Source organism: Mya arenaria, chromosome 17 (genome assembly GCF_026914265.1).
Source record: "Mya arenaria isolate MELC-2E11 chromosome 17, ASM2691426v1".
NCBI classification, from domain to species: domain Eukaryota; kingdom Metazoa; phylum Mollusca; class Bivalvia; order Myida; family Myidae; genus Mya; species Mya arenaria.
In genome coordinates, this window is record NC_069138.1 from 23450954 (window position 1) to 23470953 (window position 20000).

Sequence of the window (20000 nt, forward strand, 5' to 3'; positions counted from 1 at the left end):
CCGTTTCCATCCTAGTGGCAGTAGTGCAATATTCTCGCTGTATTTCGCTCTTCCGACGTTACGTCATACAAGTATCATTACGCGATGTTAAAATTACGTCATAAAACAAAATAGTGCGTCTTGAATTTAAAACCAACTTGAGTCGAATATCAACTCCCGAATAAAAACGCAGTACTAATAACTCTATTGTGTAAGGCTACACCAATAATGGCATATACTATTATATTAACCTGATTAGGACAGAATAGACAAAATATTCAAACATTCTTCTCATAAACGTGACTCTTTTATGTGTGTTTTTCCTGCGTCTCGATAACGCCATCCGCTGTAACAATTATCAATGTCTGTTAATTATTCGTAAGTGTACTTTTGTGAATTATGAATCAAACATTACATCAAGTCAAACCTGGTACTTCACACCACATGTCATTTTTTTCTAATTATAACAGAAGAGAGACTTAAAAAAGTTATGCTTACTTCTCAATTCTGTAAATATGTACTTTAAAGCTGCACTCTCACAGATTTACCGTTTTTACAACTGTTTTTTTTATTTTTTGTCTTTGAAAGAGCAAATTTTTGCGTAAATATCAGCAAACCAATGAAAAAAAATTGCTGACAAAAGATCGGATCGCAGACTTTCATATTTCCGTTCGAAAATTACTGTTTTATGCCTTAAACCGTTACTAACGGTTTAAGAAAAATGCATAAAACATCAATTTTTATACAGAAAATAAAAATCTGCGATCTGATTTTTGTTAGCAGTCTTATATAACTGGTTTCCATGCTTTTCGCAAAAAAATGGCTCGTTCCAAGACAAAAAAATGAAAAAGTTGTCAAACCTTTCAATCCGTGAGAGTGCAGCTTTTACTGCTAGTAGAACTAATTCTTGAGATCTCATACTTACAAATATTGATGTATTTCTTTGTAATTATCTGTCTACTTGCTGGTGTGTGTGTTCTTGAACTCATTATATTACCAAATGTGTCTGATGCGCAAGTAAGCGTGTCATTGTATCCAGGCGCCATTGGGGATAATGTTAACTTGTTATGTCAGGCGATTCTCTTACTTCTCTTGAAATCATATATTTTACATTTTATTACAACCATATGCCCACAGCGTATGTATCTTACAGCGTAAATTCTTTAACGGCGTAATAATTGCCCATAAAACATGATAAACATGTCCTCAAACTGCATTGCTTTATACAAATGAGCAACACGTTTGTATTACCATTTACATTTTCTTATTAAGTAATGTAATAAATTTAGGTATATTTTGACCGTTAAAACGAATTATATTTGTTCATATATAGTTTCAACAACTAACATTCTAGAATAAAATGAGATTTATCTTCTGGTACATAAAGTGGTATTGCAACTTGTGTGTTTGTGCCATTTACCAACTTCTACTTCTCACCTATTGTGCAGATACTCTAAATCTTGTTAGAATTCAATGTACATTAACAGCCAATGAAATTGCAGATAGTCAATCATTAAGTATTAGGCTTAATGTTTAAGAATTTCAACTTTCGCGTTTAAAGGTTTTTAGAATGTATTCTACGTCAGTTAGATGACCTGAATTCAAATTTTAATGATTAAGAAGGGCTCGTCCGATACGCTCGGCATTCCGCCCATTCTTAATAATTTAGATTTTTTTTCTAACTATTACACAAAGCATTGCTATATTTCAATTTACTAACATATGAAGGCGTATTGAAAGAATAATGTCTGCGTATAATAAACAAAAATACATTATTGATACAGATATCGCAATTTCTATTTTTGTCCTTTATTCAAATTGAATTTTTGCGTTTAATGTCCGATCACTAAAAAAAAATATATATAATATTTTTTTCTTTACATTCAACCGTTCAAATTATACCAATACTATATGCGGTCACCATTTACCCAAAATTCATTTTATTAGTGCATAATTATGCACCCTGATTGTAGTGGCATGTGCAGTATCGATCTGTACTCCCGTTATGCGATTCTCTAATGATGTTTTCAATTTGTGTTCACAATATTAACAAGTCTCGCGAGAACCAATGACATTCATTAACACAAAACTGATACTATAATTAATGTTGCTAATATGAGAAAAATACCGCACAATGATCGCTGCACACTTCCATTGATGCTCTATCGCTGTATCAGCATGTACGAATACAATTCCGAGAAGCCACAATAAAACGCTGCCACTTGATTAACCTAATATGACTTTCCACTATTGCCCATAAAAGGGTAGCGCAATATATAAAAAGCCGTATGTCTCACGGCTTACGCTATTGTGCTGTTGGTGGCAACAGCGTCGCGCTCTCTCTCTCACTCACTCTCTCGCTAGCTGGATTGCTGTAAATATTCGCAATTTCAGTGAAGCCAATCTCAAATAGCTTTGACACCAAAATACAGCGGTTATAAAGTTGTTTTAAGCGCTAGCAAGTTTAGAAGTTTCAGATGGAGTTATTCTACAATTCATAATCATAGCAAATATAATCCAGAGCTGAATTCAATTGATATCCTAGATCTAAGAAATGAAATATGGGTATAATTTGATTGAATTGCTATCTAATCAAATGTAAGAAAAGGAACTGAGTTAAACGAATGGTTAACTTAATCATACATATTTGAAATCTTGCTGCGTATTACGCAGGACTCAGTGTTATAACTTAAAACGGACATATATCAAAACTAGCTGCGTATTACACTGGACTACGTGTTATAACTTAAAACGGACATACAACAAAACTAGCTGCGTATTACGCTGGACTACGTGTTATAACTTAAAACGGACATACAACAAAACTAGCTGCGTATTACGCTGGACTACGTGTTATAACTTGAAAGGGGACATACAACAAAACTAGCTGCGTATTACGCAGTTCGTACTACGCAACACTGGAGGTTCTTAAAGGATTACGGAAACTAACGACGCGATTTAAATCATCGCCGGAAAGGGAACCGGTGATTGATAATGAGACAAAAACGGAATGGATCGTGTATTCCCGTAAACGCATGGACTCAAGCCCCGGATCACCCGTGCTTGAAAATTGTGAGGAAAAGTTTTGGGTTCCGCCGGCGGTGTTAGATAGAAAACGTGCTCAGAGTCTTGTGCCGACGACAGAAAGTAATGGGGACGAAGGTAATTATGTTGGCTAGATTCTGTTAGTTTTATAAATTCTTGAAGCCTTGCTCGATTCGCAAAAAAGCTCTTGCGATTTTAATCATCGGAATCGAAAGAAGCATAATTAAACAAGAGTTTACGATTTTTACAACAAAGAAAATACCTTAATTGATTACTGGTCAGATCAGGACAGTCAGCTTTATGCTGATCAAGTGACCATCGATCGTTGGAATGGACGCGGTTGTTGTTTTTCCGAGCAGTAATTGTTTTTTATCAACTAGAACTGTTTGTCATGCCATTTGTTTTTAAATAAAAGACAGCCTTACAGTGAAATAAGGATAACGCTGCCTATCGCAATTATATAAACCTTTAGTTTTAGAAGCGACAGACACACTGTGTTTATTGTCGTTAACATACATAAAACATTTTATTGACAAAACAGTATATGTATCATGATATGTAATATCAACATTGTCACAATGATTCCTTGCAATAACTTATAATACGGATAACAATAACGTATAAAAAAAAACTACAAAAATAATTTTAAAAAATGTATAAAGGCGATATAAATATTTATTGTAACAGAATAGTTTTGGAGGGTAAATCTGATATAACAATGAAAAAATCTAACCATTGTAAGTTATTGATGAAAAAAGTCTTAACACAAAAGATTTGTAGATTAATTTATTTAAGTATAGCTATACGTTTGCATGCAGTAGAAGAAATAAACGATGAAAACATGAGATATGAATAATTTCAAAGGTTAAACCTATTGTCAGCGGTTTTTGTAGCTCTTGGCTGATCACTGCTTGTTACCTGATGCAGTTACTGAATATGACAATCAAATACATAATTTACGTGTAAACTAGAACATGATTTAAGTGAAACGTTTTAGTATACCGACATTATAAAATAGGCTACGTATATTCCATTACGATATTTGTTTATTCGAGAGGTAAAGATTTTGACGGACCAAAATATGTTGATAAAACCTTCAACGTGGTTTAATTGGATATTTCATTTTTTTAAATATAGCTTTACTGACTATAACTCTATTTTCACGTGTGAACCTTTAAGTTTTAAGCCTACACTTTCGCCTCTTTGCACAAAGATTTGCTTAATTACTAGTATCGACTGCGTATAATAACCTGGGGATAAACGGACGGATTCTACTTGAGCCTTAAGTTCCATTAAGTCATAAATTGGTTGTATTGAGTGGGTTATATAGCGTTAATCGCGCCAAACACTAAGTAAGTTATCATTTTTGGTCTGCTCTGATGTCTTTAACCAAAAATAAACATTAACTTTTACTGAACTGTCACTCGAAAGCTATCTTACCATTTTACATACTAGAGCTGCACTCTCACAGATTGACCGTTTCGACAGTTTTTTTTTATATTTATTTTTGTCATGGAATAAACCAATTTTTGCGGAAATGTCTGGAAGCCGGTGATATAAGACTGCTGACAAAAGATCAGTTCGTACTTTTCATATTGACGTACGAAAAATAATAGTTTTTTTAACGTAAATATAAAAACTAGGATCTGATATTTTGTCAGAAGTCTCTTATTACCGGTGTTCAGACATTCATACAAACAAATGGTTTATTCTTAGATAAATAATAATTATAAGTGGTCAACATTTTCTTTTGTCCAATGAGAAGGGAGTATAGTTCTAATTTTCCAATACATTTATTTCAGTAAATCAGCACTTAGCCGTAATTGATTCAGATCAGGTGAAACATTAGATATAAACAGTGTGAATGGCAGATTACAAACTTATATGTAGACCACTAAAAAGTTTAAGGTTGTTAGTATGTACTATTCAACAATAATTATTTACAATAATTTCAGCCAATTGAATATCATATCGAGACTATGTATGATGCCATATTCGAATGCATTTGTAATCAGATTTAGATACAGACATACACACTGGATATATCATCTAATTAAGTGCCGTTTTCCAAATTATGACAACTATCTGGATGAATCTAGCGTGAAAAGTAGTAACCATGTTATAGTTACTGTTTTGTTTTGGTCTTTTTAACGATTAAGACGGCATGCCTGGTGCAGCCAGAACAAAAATAGTTTCACGTTCTATTTCAGTAGAACAATACTGTCAACTGCATCTATTTACGTAAAACGCAGTATGTGCCATGTGTTTACGTATAACCAGCCATAACAAAAGGATACCGTATTCATTTTTGGTCTTCTAAACATTAAGTTGGTAGGCCTGGTGGGGGGGGGGGGGGTGTCCGGGAACGACTTAGTTGTTAAGAAATAAAACAAATGCTATCCTTTATTGATGTTGAGCGCAAAATGCATCTATACAAGCCAGCGCACATGTGCGAGATCTTAAATAACACAATTAATAAAACCAATTAATGAGTTATGCTTGATGGATATTTAATGGTCAGAGTGCATCCAAATAATTCACTTTGAATCTGTCTGGCGATCCCATTGACGGAGGCATCAACGGAACACTAACACGGCATTACTCGCAATGCAACAACCATTAACAATACGGCCAATATCGCAATAAATGGACTAGCGAATGTGTGGGCCTATATGCAAACACAATTACGACTTAAGTCTAATTTAAATACACCTTAATTTCAAGAATTTCCTGGTAGAAAAAAAAAACACGCACAAAATAGCCGCAAGGCTTTGGAATTAATTTCTGCAATAGATTCATTTTTCCTTGGGGTATTATAAGTTGGGTTTGCCAGATTCTCATATGAGATAATTGAATTAATGAGACGATTTGCGATACCATATGGAACGTCATTCATTAGGCAACACATTTTTGTGACACGCAGCGAGTACGACCTCTTTACCCTTACCCGAAGGGTATTGCTGTTTGCTAGGTGAGCTCAAAAGGTTCACGGTTATGACAATTTTATTTTATAAAAGTACCATTGTGGTTGCTATCGGTGATGGATTGATTTTGCAAGCACATTAGCCGTATCTGCTTATTCATTTTTTATGTTTATTGTACAATGCTTTACTATTTAGTATGACGAAAACTGGTTTATTGCTAGAAAGAATCTTATTCTGAATTAAAAGAAAACATAACTAGGTTCTTAACACGTTTATCCAAGTAAATGTTCGCCTTATGCAGACAATATCGATTACATGAACAATAAAAAGTGCAATAAAGTCGGTGCTATTGGTGTTAGCATTACTTAAACTAGTATATGTAACACATCTGCCTTAAAAGTCAACCTGTTTATTGTTCGTATTTATTGTACAATGCTTTTCTATTAAGAATGACAAATAGTGTTATATTAGTTTAAAATACAACCGTATTCTTAATAAAAAGTAAACGTTACTAAGTCCGAACTACGTAATTGTTCTAAGGTCTTAACATAATGATGACAATTCGGCATTAAATCGATTATATCGATTAAAGGAACAATGACAGGTGCGTAGCAGTCGCTTTATCGTTTGTACGTTTAGCCAAACATCTGTGTTCATATGTTAGTACCTATCGAGTGACGACTCTGTAACGAACCGCTGTGTACGACTGTCAGTCCAATCAGTTCCTATCGAGTGACGACTCTGTAACGAACCGCTGTGTACGACTGTCAGTCCAATCAGTTCCTATCGAGTGACGACTCTGTAACGAACCGCTGTGTACGACTGTCAGTCCAATCAGTTCCTATCGAGTGACGACTCTGTAACGAACCGCTGTGTACGACTGTCAGTCCAATCAGTTCCTATCGAGGGACGACTCTGTAACGAACCGCTGTGTACGACTGTCAGTCCAATCAGTTCCTAGAACCGTTGTGTACAACTGTCAGTCCAATCAGTACCTATCAAGTGACGACTCTGTCACCGAACCGCTGTGTACAACTGTCAGTCCAATCAGTACCTATTAACTGACGACTCTGTCACCGAACCGCTGTGTACAACTGTCAGTCCAATCAGTACCTATCGAGACACGACTCTGTAACCGAACCGCTGTGTACAGTAGTCAGTCCAATCAGTACCTATCGAGACACGACTCTGTAACCGAACCGCTGTGTACAACTGTCAGTCCAATCAGTACCTATCGAGTGACGACTCTGCCACTGAACCGCTGTGTACAACTGTTAGTCCAATCAGTATCTATCTAGTGACGACCCTGTAACCGAACCGCTGTGTACAACTGTCAGTCCATTCAGTACCTATCCAGTGACGACTCTGTCACCGAACCGCTGTGTACAACTGTCAGTCTAATCAGTACCTATCGATAGACGTCTCTGTAACCAACTCGCTGTGTACAACTGTCAGTCCAATCAGTACCTATCGAGTGACGACTCTGTAACCAAACCGCTCTGTACAACTGTCAGTCCAATCAGTACCTATCGAGTGACGACTCTGTACCCAAACCGCTGTGTACAACTGTAAGTCCAATCAGTACCTATCAAGTGACGACTCTGTACCCGAACCGCTGTGTACAACTGTCAGTCCAATCAGTACCTATCGAGTGACGACTCTGTCACCGAACCGCTGTGTACAACTGTCAGTCCAATCAGTACCTATCGAGTGACGACCCTGTAACCGAACCGCTGTGTACAACTGTCAGTCCATTCAGTACCTATCCAGTGACGACTCTGTAACCGAAGCGCTGTGTACAGTAGTCAGTCCAATAAGTACCTATCGAGACACGACTCTGTAATCGAACCGCTGTGGACAGTAGTCAGTCCAATCAGTACCTATCGAGACACGACTCTGTAACCGAAGCGCTGTGTACAGTAGTCAGTCCAATCAGTACCTATCGAGACACGACTCTGTAACCGAACCGCTGTGTACAACTGTCAGTCCAATCAGTACCTATCGAGTGACGACCCTGTAACCGAACCGCTGTGTACAACTGTCAGTCCATTCAGTACCTATCAAGTGACGACTCTGTCACCGAACCGCTGTGTACAACTGTCAGTCCAATCAGTACCTATCAAGTGACGACTCTGTCACCGAACTGCTGTGTACAACTGTCAGTCCAATCAGTACCTATCGAGTGACGACTCTGTAACCAAACCGCTGTGTACAAATGTCAGTCCAATCAGTACCTATCAAGTGACGACTCTGTACCCGAACCGCTGTGTACAACTGTCAGTCCAATCAGTACCTATCAAGTGACGACTCTGTCACCGAACCGCTGTGTACAACTGTCAGTCCAATCAGTACCTATCAAGTGACGACTCTGTCACCGAACCGCAGTGTACAACTGTCAGTCCAATCAGTACCTATCGAGTGACGACTCTGTAACAGGACCGCTGTTTACAACTGTCAGTCCAATCAGTACCTATCAAGTGACGACTCTGTCACCGAAACGCTGTGTACAGTAGTCGGTCCAATCAGTACCTATCGAGTGACGACTCTGTAACCGCACCGCTGTGTTCATATGTCAGTCCAATCAGTAACCTGATAACGCTCGTCATTTTATGTTCGACTGTTTTTCGTTAATGAATTAACTTTTTAATCACTGACCCGGTAAAAAAAATACTGCTTACGGAATAACTTGTATGTTTTATGTACTTACCAGTTTTTTTTTAAAGTTTTTTAACAAATTTTTGTTAGTGTAATATCAAGTGAATTCGTAGCACTAATGAATTATTTTCTAATAAATGCTAAACTTTATTTCAAATTAGACTACTACTTAGTGATACCACTTATATAGTTTACCGCTGACCATAATGGCCGACACACACTAGTTGGATTTAATTTAGAATGTTACAATCAATACTGTTGTGACAGAGGTTTGTCACTAGTTGTACGTAACCCGACCGACTATAAGGAGGCGTATTGTAGAGCTCTACGGTGGTACCTAAAATCTACGCTTGCGTTGTCTTGAGAGTGGACCTGACTGAATACAAGACGTTGAAAAAGTACTCGGTTACTTCGAGAGCTAACAACAATGTTGTTTTGTGTGGTTTGAAGGGTTTAAGTTTAATAATTAAGGTTATCAGTGAACCAGGAGACCCACTAGGAGACCCATTAAACACTTCCATTCGGAGCTCCTCGGCCATTTGTATAGAAAATAACCTTGGATGTTTATGGACGGTTAACAATGTCAGAAATTGGTACTCTTTAAGTCCTCTGCAAGTAGATCGCTTAGTTGTTTTATTTCGCAGTTAAACTTAATGACTTGTGAACTCTTGGGAAGCTTTATTATGTTTGCAATAAAACACTTCACTGGCAAGTTCATCGGTACACTTTCAGTCCGATGGAATGAGATCGCGTAATAATTTAATTTAGCAGTTGAACTAAATGGCTTGGAAACTCTTGGAAATCTTAATTATGTTTGCAATAAAACACTTCACTGGCAATTAATTAAAACTAAGATCTACAAATACAAGCTAAAACACTACATCTGATTAATGATATAATTCAAAATTTCACGAACTACTTCTACTGATGTACCGACATACATCCGAGGTTATTTTCCAGTAGAAAATTGCCGAGGTGTTCCGAATGACTTAACACTTCACTACATTGGTCAAGGGAAAAAAACTGTCAAAACGTGTACATATATATGGCACAGTAGCCCATGTCAATAAATGATATCTGTAGGGACACGAGTTCCAATTGAATACGTATCGAGGTCAAAATAATGATTAATTGTAAACTTCTCTTTTCCAGTCATGTATGTAAATAGATTGAAGTAAAAAACGATTCCACAAATCGATCGTACGTGACGTTCATTGATTAGATGGTCGCATGACATGGTCGTAGCTTCAGTACTCGTAAATTTACATAAACATCAGACCACACATCATTTTTATTTTATGGTTTTCCAACAACTTAGTGTTCATTTATTATACTAACTGAAGTTTATTTCAAACTTATATCATGGTAACAAAATACGAAAAATACTACACTAAAATTATTTCATTTTACTATTAAGATCGACAAAGACCGTTATCAAACGGGCCTCACTACTATCACTTGCTGGATTTTTACGCTTGAATACAGGCTTAAGAGTGCACTCTTTCGGTAATGGTAATTATAATTTTATTTAAGTTTATTTCAATTAAGTTTACACACTTTAATAAAAATAACGGGCCTCAGAACTAAAACGTGTGTTCCCACGTTTTACATATACATGTACGGGCCTCAGAACTAAAACGTGTATTCCCACGTTTAACATATATATACAACGGACCTCAGAACTTTAACGTGTGTTCCCACGTTTTACATATATATACAACGGGCCTCAGAACTTTACCGTGTGTTCCCACGTTTAACATATATATACAACGGACCTCAGAACTTTAACGTGTATTCCCACGTTTTACATATATATACAACGGGCCTCAGAACTTTAACGTGTATTCCCACGTTTTACATATATATACAACGGGCCTCAGAACTTTAACGTGTATTCCCACGTTTTACATATATATACAACGGACCTCAGAACTATAACGTGTATTCCCACGTTTTACATATATATACAACGGGCCTCAGAACTTTAACGTGTATTCCCACGTTTAACATATATATACAACGGACCTCAGAACTATAACGTGTATTCCCACGTTTTACATATATATACAACGGGCCTCAGAACTATAACGTGTATTCCCACGTTTAACATATATATACAACGGACCTCAGAACTTTAACGTGTATTCCCACGTTTTACATATATATACAACGGACCTCAGAACATTAACGTGTGTTCCCACGTTTTACATATATATACAACGGACCTCAGAACTTTAACGTGTATTCCCACGTTTTACATATACATACAACGGACCTCAGAACTTTAACGTGTATTCCCACGTTTTACATATATATACAACGGACCTCAGAACTTTAACGTGTATTCCCACGTTTAACATATATATACAACGGACCTCAGAACTATAACGTGTATTCCCACGTTTAACATATATATACAACGGACCTCAGAACTTTAACGTGTATTCCCACGTTTTACATATATATACAACGGACCTCAGAACATTAACGTGTGTTCCCACGTTTTACATATATATACAACGGACCTCAGAACTTTAACGTGTATTCCCACGTTTTACATATACATACAACGGACCTCAGAACTTTAACGTGTGTTCCCACGTTTTACATATATACACAACGGGCCTCAGAACTATAACGTGTATTCCCACGTTTTACATATATATATAACGGACCTCAGAACTTTAACGTGTATTCCCACGTTTAACATATATCAATGGACCTCAGAACTTTAACGTGTATTCCCACGTTTTACATATATATATATATATATATACAACGGACCTCAGAACTATAACGTGTATTCCCACGTTTTACATATATACACAACGGACCTCAGAACTATAACGTGTATTCCCACGTTTAACATATATATACAACGGACCTCAGAACTTTAACGTGTATTCCCACGTTTTACATATATACACAACGGACCTCAGAACTATAACGTGTATTCCCACGTTTAACATATATATACAACGGACCTCAGAACTTTAACGTGTATTCCCACGTTTTACATATATATACAACGGGCCTCAGAACTATAACGTGTGTTCCCACGTTTTACATATATACACAACGGGCCTCAGAACTATAACGTGTATTCCCACGTTTTACATATATATATAACGGACCTCAGAACTTTAACGTGTATTCCCACGTTTTACATATATATATAACGGACCTCAGAACTATAACGTGTGTTCCCACGTTTTACATATATATACAACGGACCTCAGAACTATAACGTGTGTTCCCACGTTTTACATATATATACAACGGGCCTCAGAACTATAACGTGTATTCCCACGTTTAACATATATATAAACAACGGACGTCAGAACTTTAACGTGTATTCCCACGTTTTACATATATGTACAACGGACCTCAGAACTATAACGTGTATTCCCACGTTTAACATATATATAAACAACGGACCTCAGAACTTTAACGTGTATTCCCACGTTTTACATATATGTACAACGGACCTCAGAACTTTAACGTGTGTTCCCACGTTTTACATATATAAACAACGGACCTCAAAACTTTAGCGTGTGTTCCCACGTTTTACATATATATGCAACGGACCTCAGAACTTTAACGTGTATTCCCACGTTTTACATATATATACAACGGACCTCAGAACTTTAACGTGTGTTCCCACGTTTTACATATATAAACAACGGACCTCAAAACTTTAGCGTGTGTTCCCACGTTTTACATATATATACAACGGACCTCAGAACTTTAACGTGTGTTCCTACGTTCTACATATACATGTACGGGCCTCAGAACTATAACGTGTGTTCCCACGTTTTACATATACATGTACGGGCCTCATAACTTTAACGTGTGATCCCAAGTTTTACATATACATGAACGGGCCTTATAACTTTAATGTGTGTTCCCACGTTTTACATATACATGTACGGGCCTCATAACTTTAGCTTGCTGGCGACAACGCATGCTGATATAAAACACCAATACATTCATCTTACTCTAAATAAAGCTCTTTCAAACGGGTTATATTATTAATCATGAAGGCATAGTTACACTGTTTCTGCTGTTTATTGCCTTCTTTCTTGCTTGTCAAGTATATTGCGTTTTGTATTGTTTAATTATTCAAAAGCCAATGGCATAAACGAAATCGTATTGCATAAAGAAGTTCAGCTGGAGAAGTTGTCTCATTTCTTGTTAGAAATACTACCAATTACATGTATATATCTTTTAAACTTCCAGTGAAGTAATGAATTAAAGTTAACAACGGTGACTTTAACAACTTTGTTAACTTTTACAAAGTTCTGAACCATCGGCCCAAATAAACATTAATACATATTTTATTTAACTATCCAGTAACAGTTTTATTATCAATATATGTATGCCAATACAAAACAATAGACAGCAAATGCATACAAATTTTCGTACGTACTTATTATGGTACATGGATGTCACTACAGGCTTGTTAAATGTAATGGACTAAAAACTGTTGGTAACAAATATTCATCATTTGAGATAAGGGTGTTCATTTAGACGTCGCCGGCAAACACTTTACATCAGACGAGACCATATTGGCACGGCAATAAATAAATGATCCAGCTCCACTCCTAGTTAATGTTGTCACCCTGCCCCATGGCCACTAGCCATATGCGTCACAAACAAACGTAAGGCAGCTGACCAGTAAAATAAAAACCAGTGTAATCATTATCAAACTATCAATTGGTTGTTGGCATGTCTTGTGAAATAGCACAATAAGATCAAGCCAATTTTAGTGTTTGCCCTACATTGACAGCCAATCAGGGGCGCTAGATTTTAGAATTGTTTCGTTTTTTATTTGTGAAGAATCGTTACTTATTTCTGAAGAAGACTCTTCATGATTAAGTAAATTGCTATAACTGCGCATGCGCATATAGCCACGCCTACTGTTTGCATATGCAAAGGCACAGTCAAGTCACAATATATTAAATTGATTAACAAGTCTTTTGGACAGGCGCACGGCTTAATTGAAAAGCTGGTGCGACTTTGGAGGGGCTAACACTAAGGTTACTTATTCACGAAAAAATTACTTAAACAATTCTAACCTATACTTAGAATGCACATGATTACTGGCAGGTGTTCGTGACCTACGGTTTAAACTGAAACATTAATTTGTCAAAATCTCCTGGGTGTGGTTACGAGGCTCTACGGTAGAATCAGTCATATCATTAGATAGAAATCCAATTAAATAAATGTATGCTTCAGTAACATTTACATTATCCATTGCATGCATATATTGATTTCAAAGTAATTTACGATTTATGGCCCAATCATATTACTGGCAAATTTAGTGTTTAAGAATATTTAACAAGCTTGTTTCAAAATGATTTCATGTTCAGTTTAATAATTAATTCGAACGTTCTTAAGCAGTCTTTGTTATAAACGTGTATGCTGGCATATTTAAGTGCCAAAATATTACTCCGGAACAATGAGAAATACTCAAAATAGCAAATTTATTGCAGGCTTTAAAAGCTTTACGGTTATGTATTTTATTAATTCAGTATTGGAACGTCAGACAACTTCACAAAAACTATTCAAGTTCTATAAAGCCCTGCATTGAAATTGAATGCATATGAGCGATCAGTGATAATTAACAGAAGATTTACGAATTGCATAATCATATAGAACTACTCCCAATGCACGAGATTCGTTAAAAATATAATGACATATACTGTAATAAACGTATAAAACATACAATTCTTAAGCAAAGTAACCTTTCGGTTTATTTTCAATTATTTAAGGAATGAAATGCGTGATTGGTATTTACGCAGTTGGGCTGGTTAAAAAGTCTGGAGTCCGAAGCGTACATTTGCTAGCCCAACTGCGTTCATATCTCCGATAATGACATCAATCATACAATTCATTACTTATATTTACAACAATTGTTCATTATTTATTTCCAGAAATGTTAAAAAATACTTCATTTCAGTTAAAATAACCTCAGCCATTCTTTTCATAGATCGATCCGATTGTTACTGGAACATAATTCAAACAATTACAAGCTAAACAACACTACACAAGTATATTAAAAGGCAAGTTGCCCCAATTCGGGAGTGCCTGCTCATTGTTATATGCCTTATTTATTTTGAGTTATACATGACATTGAATCAAAGCAGGGTTTTACCATCTAAGATCTATTTGTACGTGTTGAATCTGAATTGTTGGTGATTTCCAAAAAAAAATGGCTGAACACCCTGGATCTACCTGATCTACATCTTTGACTGTTATCATGTTCACGGCATTGGTTATACACCGGATCTAATCACTGTCGAATTCACAGTGGTTACGTTCAACTAATTTTATTCTTACAAGAAACGAAAAAAAAATTCTAACGCTGTATAATGTGAAGTATACATGTGGAATGTAGTGTTGGGGGTTGTGAAGCACTAGAATCAGTGTTTATTTCGGGTTCAATTCAGTCAAATGTCTATAGAATATATAGATAATTTATGTAGTAGTATGTGACCTTAATACGCGGATGATTCGCGATCTGAAGATATCCGAAGAGGCTACGTTCATCGGAAAATATTCACAATTGTCGAAAGGCAGTTCATTCAAAGATTGAAAGTGTATGTGTTAATATGTACTCGATCCAAATTGGTCATACCGACGACTAAAATCTAGTTTTTATAACATTAAAACCCGTTTAATAAAAATCCATATTACTGGATGACGGTTGCTTTATAAATAAAATTATGTCAAATGCATTTTAGACACTGAATATTGTTTCAGTTCAACTTTCAAGCCTGGAAAAAGATTCATATTACACAGCAACCGTTTTTATTACAGATTGTATCAGGAAAACGTGTAGCAGTAATGAGTGCGAAACTTTATGCAAAAAAAATATAATTCGGAAATGGCGGCAACTTTCAGAAAATAGCGGTAGCAAAGGTAACGGTTTTGTTTGATGTGCGATTCGTTCCTTCGTTGTTCAGCTGTTAAATGGCTCGTCTCTTCTTTAATCTTGCCACTTATTGTAATCTTTCTTTGTGTCGTTGGTATTCACATTCAACATTGACGTTCTCTTTGTCATGATGTTGGACTTCCTTTCTCGTCTTACCACATTTGAATGTTGTTTACAGAGGAGACTGACTTCTGATTTTGTCAGAATTGTCATTTTATGCTGGACTAACTTTTTTCGTCGTATCATATGTTGTTTAAGACGAGGCTGACTTCCGCTTTCCGTCAGAATTGTCATTTCATGTTGAGCTTTCTTTCCCGTCATACCATATTTGAATGTTGTTAAAACGAGGCTGACCTCTGCTTTCCGTCATCTTTATCTTCGCTCTTGTTATCTTTTTATCTTCTGTATAAACTATTCGCCGTTGTTGTTCCTATTCCCAGGATTTAAGTGAGTTCAAAGACTCAAACGACCGCTCGATAAATATTGCTCTACATGTTATGTGTATATTGTCACAGTCACTGTCATCTTCCAGATATATCATTCTCTCACACTTTCGCATTGTTTTTGCCGTTGAAAAACTAATATTTAAAAAAAATGATACACCATTAACCGCTGTTTTCGTTGTCGTCGACTAGTATTTATATATTGTATATATTACGCTGTCAGTATTGCCATGCTTCTAATAAGTATGTTTTGGACACTTCTTCTTAATCGTTGCTTCGTCATTTTTGTTAAGTATGCTTAATGTGAGAATAGAATAGACCAGACATGCATATCTTTGCGATTATTACGTCAACATTTTATTGTGACACATATGCATTTACAATCGCTGCGTTCGAATTCTTTATTCCTTGATAAACAAACAAACAGTTTTAGAAGTGGCATCACTTATATGAATAATTGTTTCAGTGACATTTTCATCATTCGCATTATTGACATTCATAGAATGAACGAACATCTAAAAGGAATGCATATGTAAAAACATAAAGCTGTTAAATAAGCGGAATGATTGGATCAGTAACAGGCATGGCGTTATAAATGACTGCAAACTATAGAAAATCAATTGTGGCGGGTACATGGTCTAGTGGTTACACACTCGACTGTCAATCTACGGTTGGCAGGTTCGATTCCCCGCCACACCACTAAAACAGATACTAATCTTCTTCCGGTAGGGACGTTTAAAGGGGGTCCGGTGTGACAGTGCTATACACTGATGCAGTTAAAGAACCAGGAAAGCTCTAACCAGGGTTACATTTTGTCTGTGCACTTTGCTCATAAAATTACTAACACTTTTATCGGAGCACTCGCCGAATGGGCCTTGCCTGAGTGCGAGTATAAATAAATTCAAAACAAACCCTTAATCAGCACTAAAGGTGCTACCATCAATCTAGTTAGAGTTTGCAATTATGGTAATAATATGGTAGCAACAGCATAATACATGAACATGGAAACAATTAAATATTTTGGCTTATAGGCAAAACTTAATATGAAACATCTTCAAAATAATGGATAACAAATGTCTACATTGCATACATTTAAGTTGAACACTTTTGGAAAATTATAAGCTGTACTAAAATGACTTTTAACAAATAAACATCAGACAGCTGGTACAGAAAAATATAGTTTTGCTGACCTCCGATTACATAAACATATATTTTCACACTAACTGTAATTGGTTGCGTATGATTTTATTTAGCTTTCATCCACTTATATTTATATCATGTGTGACAGAACAAGTTCTCTAAAGTTGCGTTTAAATACTCAGTAAACGTTCAGTTTATATTGATTAAAATACACCAGAGCAACGCTCACTTAAGTGCTGAATTGCATGATTTAACATTCATCACGTAATTTTAAACACTACAGCAATGGCAAGAAAAATACTTTAACCATGAGTATAATTCTCGAGTTACATTGACGTCATCAAGCTCGATATACAGTGCCCGTATTCAATAAAATCCTGAGCTGAGTTTGAAATTCAGACCCAGAAAAGCTTAAATCATTTTAATTTAAAAATGCTACTTTAGGGGAAAATATGGTTAAAATGAGGATGTATGTTTTACAAATAATCTGCTCTACAATCAGGCAAACTTTGTTAGACTTGGTATGTTATAGATATTATGAAACATTTAAGAATTAAGTTTTCGAGGCCTTTCAAATTCAAGCGGTCAGAGAATACGGCGCCATATACCACTCGTATAAAAATGAAAACTGCAGTGACTAACCCAGCCTAGCATTTAGCCACAATCATGTGTTAGGGCGCCATATACCACTCGTATAAAAATGGAAACTGCAGTGACTAGCCCAGCCTAGCATTTAGCCACAATCATGTGTTAGGGCGCCATATACCACTCGTATAAAAATGGAAACTGCAGTGACTAACCCAGCCTAGCATTTAGCCACAATCATGTGTAAGGGCGCCATTTACCACTCGTATAAAAATGGAAACTGCAGTGACTAACCCAGCCTAGCATTTAGCCACAATCATGTGTTAGGGCGCCATATACCACTCGTATAAAAATGGAAACTGCAGTGACTAACCCAGCCTAGCATTTAGCCACAATCAGGTGTTAGGGCGCCATATACCACTCGTATAAAAATGGAAACTGCAGTGACTAACCCAGCCTAGCATTTAGCCACAATCATGTGTTAGGGCGCCATATACCACTCGTATAAAAATGGAAACTGCAGTGACTAACCCAGCCTAGCATTTAGCCACAATCATGTGTTAGGGCGCCATATACCACTCGTATAAAAATGGAAACTGCAGTGACTAACCCAGCCTAGCATTTAGCCACAATCATGTGTTAGGGCGCCATATACCACTCGTATAAAAATGGAAACTGCAGTGACTTACCCAGCCTAGCATTTAGCCACAATCATGTGTTAGGGCGCCATATACCACTCGTATAAAAATGGAAACTGCAGTGACTAACCCAGCCTAGCATTTAGCCACAATCATGTGTTAGGGCCCAATATACCACTCGTATACAAATGGAAACTGCAGTGACTAACCCAGGCTAGCATTTAGCCACAATCATGTGTTAGGGCCCAATGCCAAAACTAAAAACAAGACTTACAACACTATGGGCTTAATTTCACTGAATGAAATAATGTTCTTTATTAGTTTTTGCAACAAGAACACGTCTTAAAGAGTCACAACCTTCTTTCCTTGAATCCTAATTGGTGTTTTTTTTGTGCTAGATTTGGCACCATTGTTAACACTGTCCACAGAACAATGAAATTTATTGCACCTTAATTGGCTAAGATAACTTTTTGGACAATAAGGTACACACGATAGCATTAAAATCAACAAATTTCACCATGTTATACAAATATAATGGAGTACTCCAAAACACCCCATTACAACTTAAGTCCTGTATGTCTCGGTTTTGGGAGCAGGAACGCATGTTTTTTGTAAAACACCCTTGTCATGCCCCTTCAAACGTCATATCCTTGTTTCGCCCCCCCCCCCCGAATTCGATGCGTTCAGCGTAGACAATCAAGGTCACATGAGATCGCTGACATCTTCGATCAAGGTAGCTATCATCATGGCGGACGACTGTCTAAACCTCACTAGATTATTTTGAATCTAATTTTACACATTTGGAATATCGTATTTGCAGTATCCAATCAATACATTTCAACTTCAAGGTATGTTCCTATTTCAGAAACGAGAAACAGTTTGGAAAACAAAATTACTTTATTGATGTCTGGAAAAAAATGTTTAATACATTGCTTCCAATCAAAGTAGCTATTACTTTACTCTGAAAATATGGGAAATTCGGTTGTAGTTTAAGATAAAACCATTGCATTACTTTGATTGATTTCAATTGGATCATGCCCTTCTGGAAATAAAAGAAAAAATGCCTCTGCCAGAATGTAAGAATGTAAGGATATTTCTGAGAAAGAAAAAGTATAAATTTTGCTGAAGTTAACAGTGTTCGTGCTTCACTAAATCGAAATACAAGCACAAATTGGTATCGCGTTTGATAAACTGATCCAAAACACGCACACATTTTTCTCTAATTATGGACGTTGTATTTAAAATGTACGGATGGCGCAGTGGTTAGCGCACTAGCTTCTCACGGGTTCGATTCCAAGCCTGGGCGCATGTGAGTTTGGTTTGTGGTCACCAAGCCGGACAAGTTGGTTTCCTCCGGGTACTCCAATTTCTCCCACAACACAAGACCACACTCTCGCGTAACATCGTGCCAACGAGATCGATTAATATAATGTGGTAATATCTTGTTTCACAATCGTTGTAAAATAAATGAGTTTAAACTAACGTTATGCACAACATTTGCACATTGGAGAGATTATCCATCTGAGATGGTGGAATAGTGCATACATATATATATATATATATCATTGCGCCATCTAATCGAACGTACGACCAGATATCGTTCGATGAGCAATGCCAGTTGAATATCAAGCCTGTGTCAGAAATCAAATTAAGA

General features: G+C 36.5%; 1 protein-coding gene across 2 annotated transcripts in view; it reads left to right on the top strand.

Moving 5' to 3' along the window:
• The window catches only part of LOC128224522 (synaptotagmin-1-like), a 61123-nt gene that overhangs the window by 17876 nt on the left and 23247 nt on the right, over nt 1-20000 (top strand). The window contains exon 1 of one of the 2 annotated variants that reach the window (XM_052934394.1): nt 2369-3141. The exons of the other annotated variant lie outside the window; for it this stretch is intronic. Coding sequence (XP_052790354.1) covers nt 3015-3141 — 127 coding nt within the window. The 5' untranslated portion in view covers nt 2369-3014. Of the gene's footprint in view, nt 1-2368; nt 3142-20000 lie in introns of those variants that run through there. 2 annotated transcript variants of the gene reach the window in all.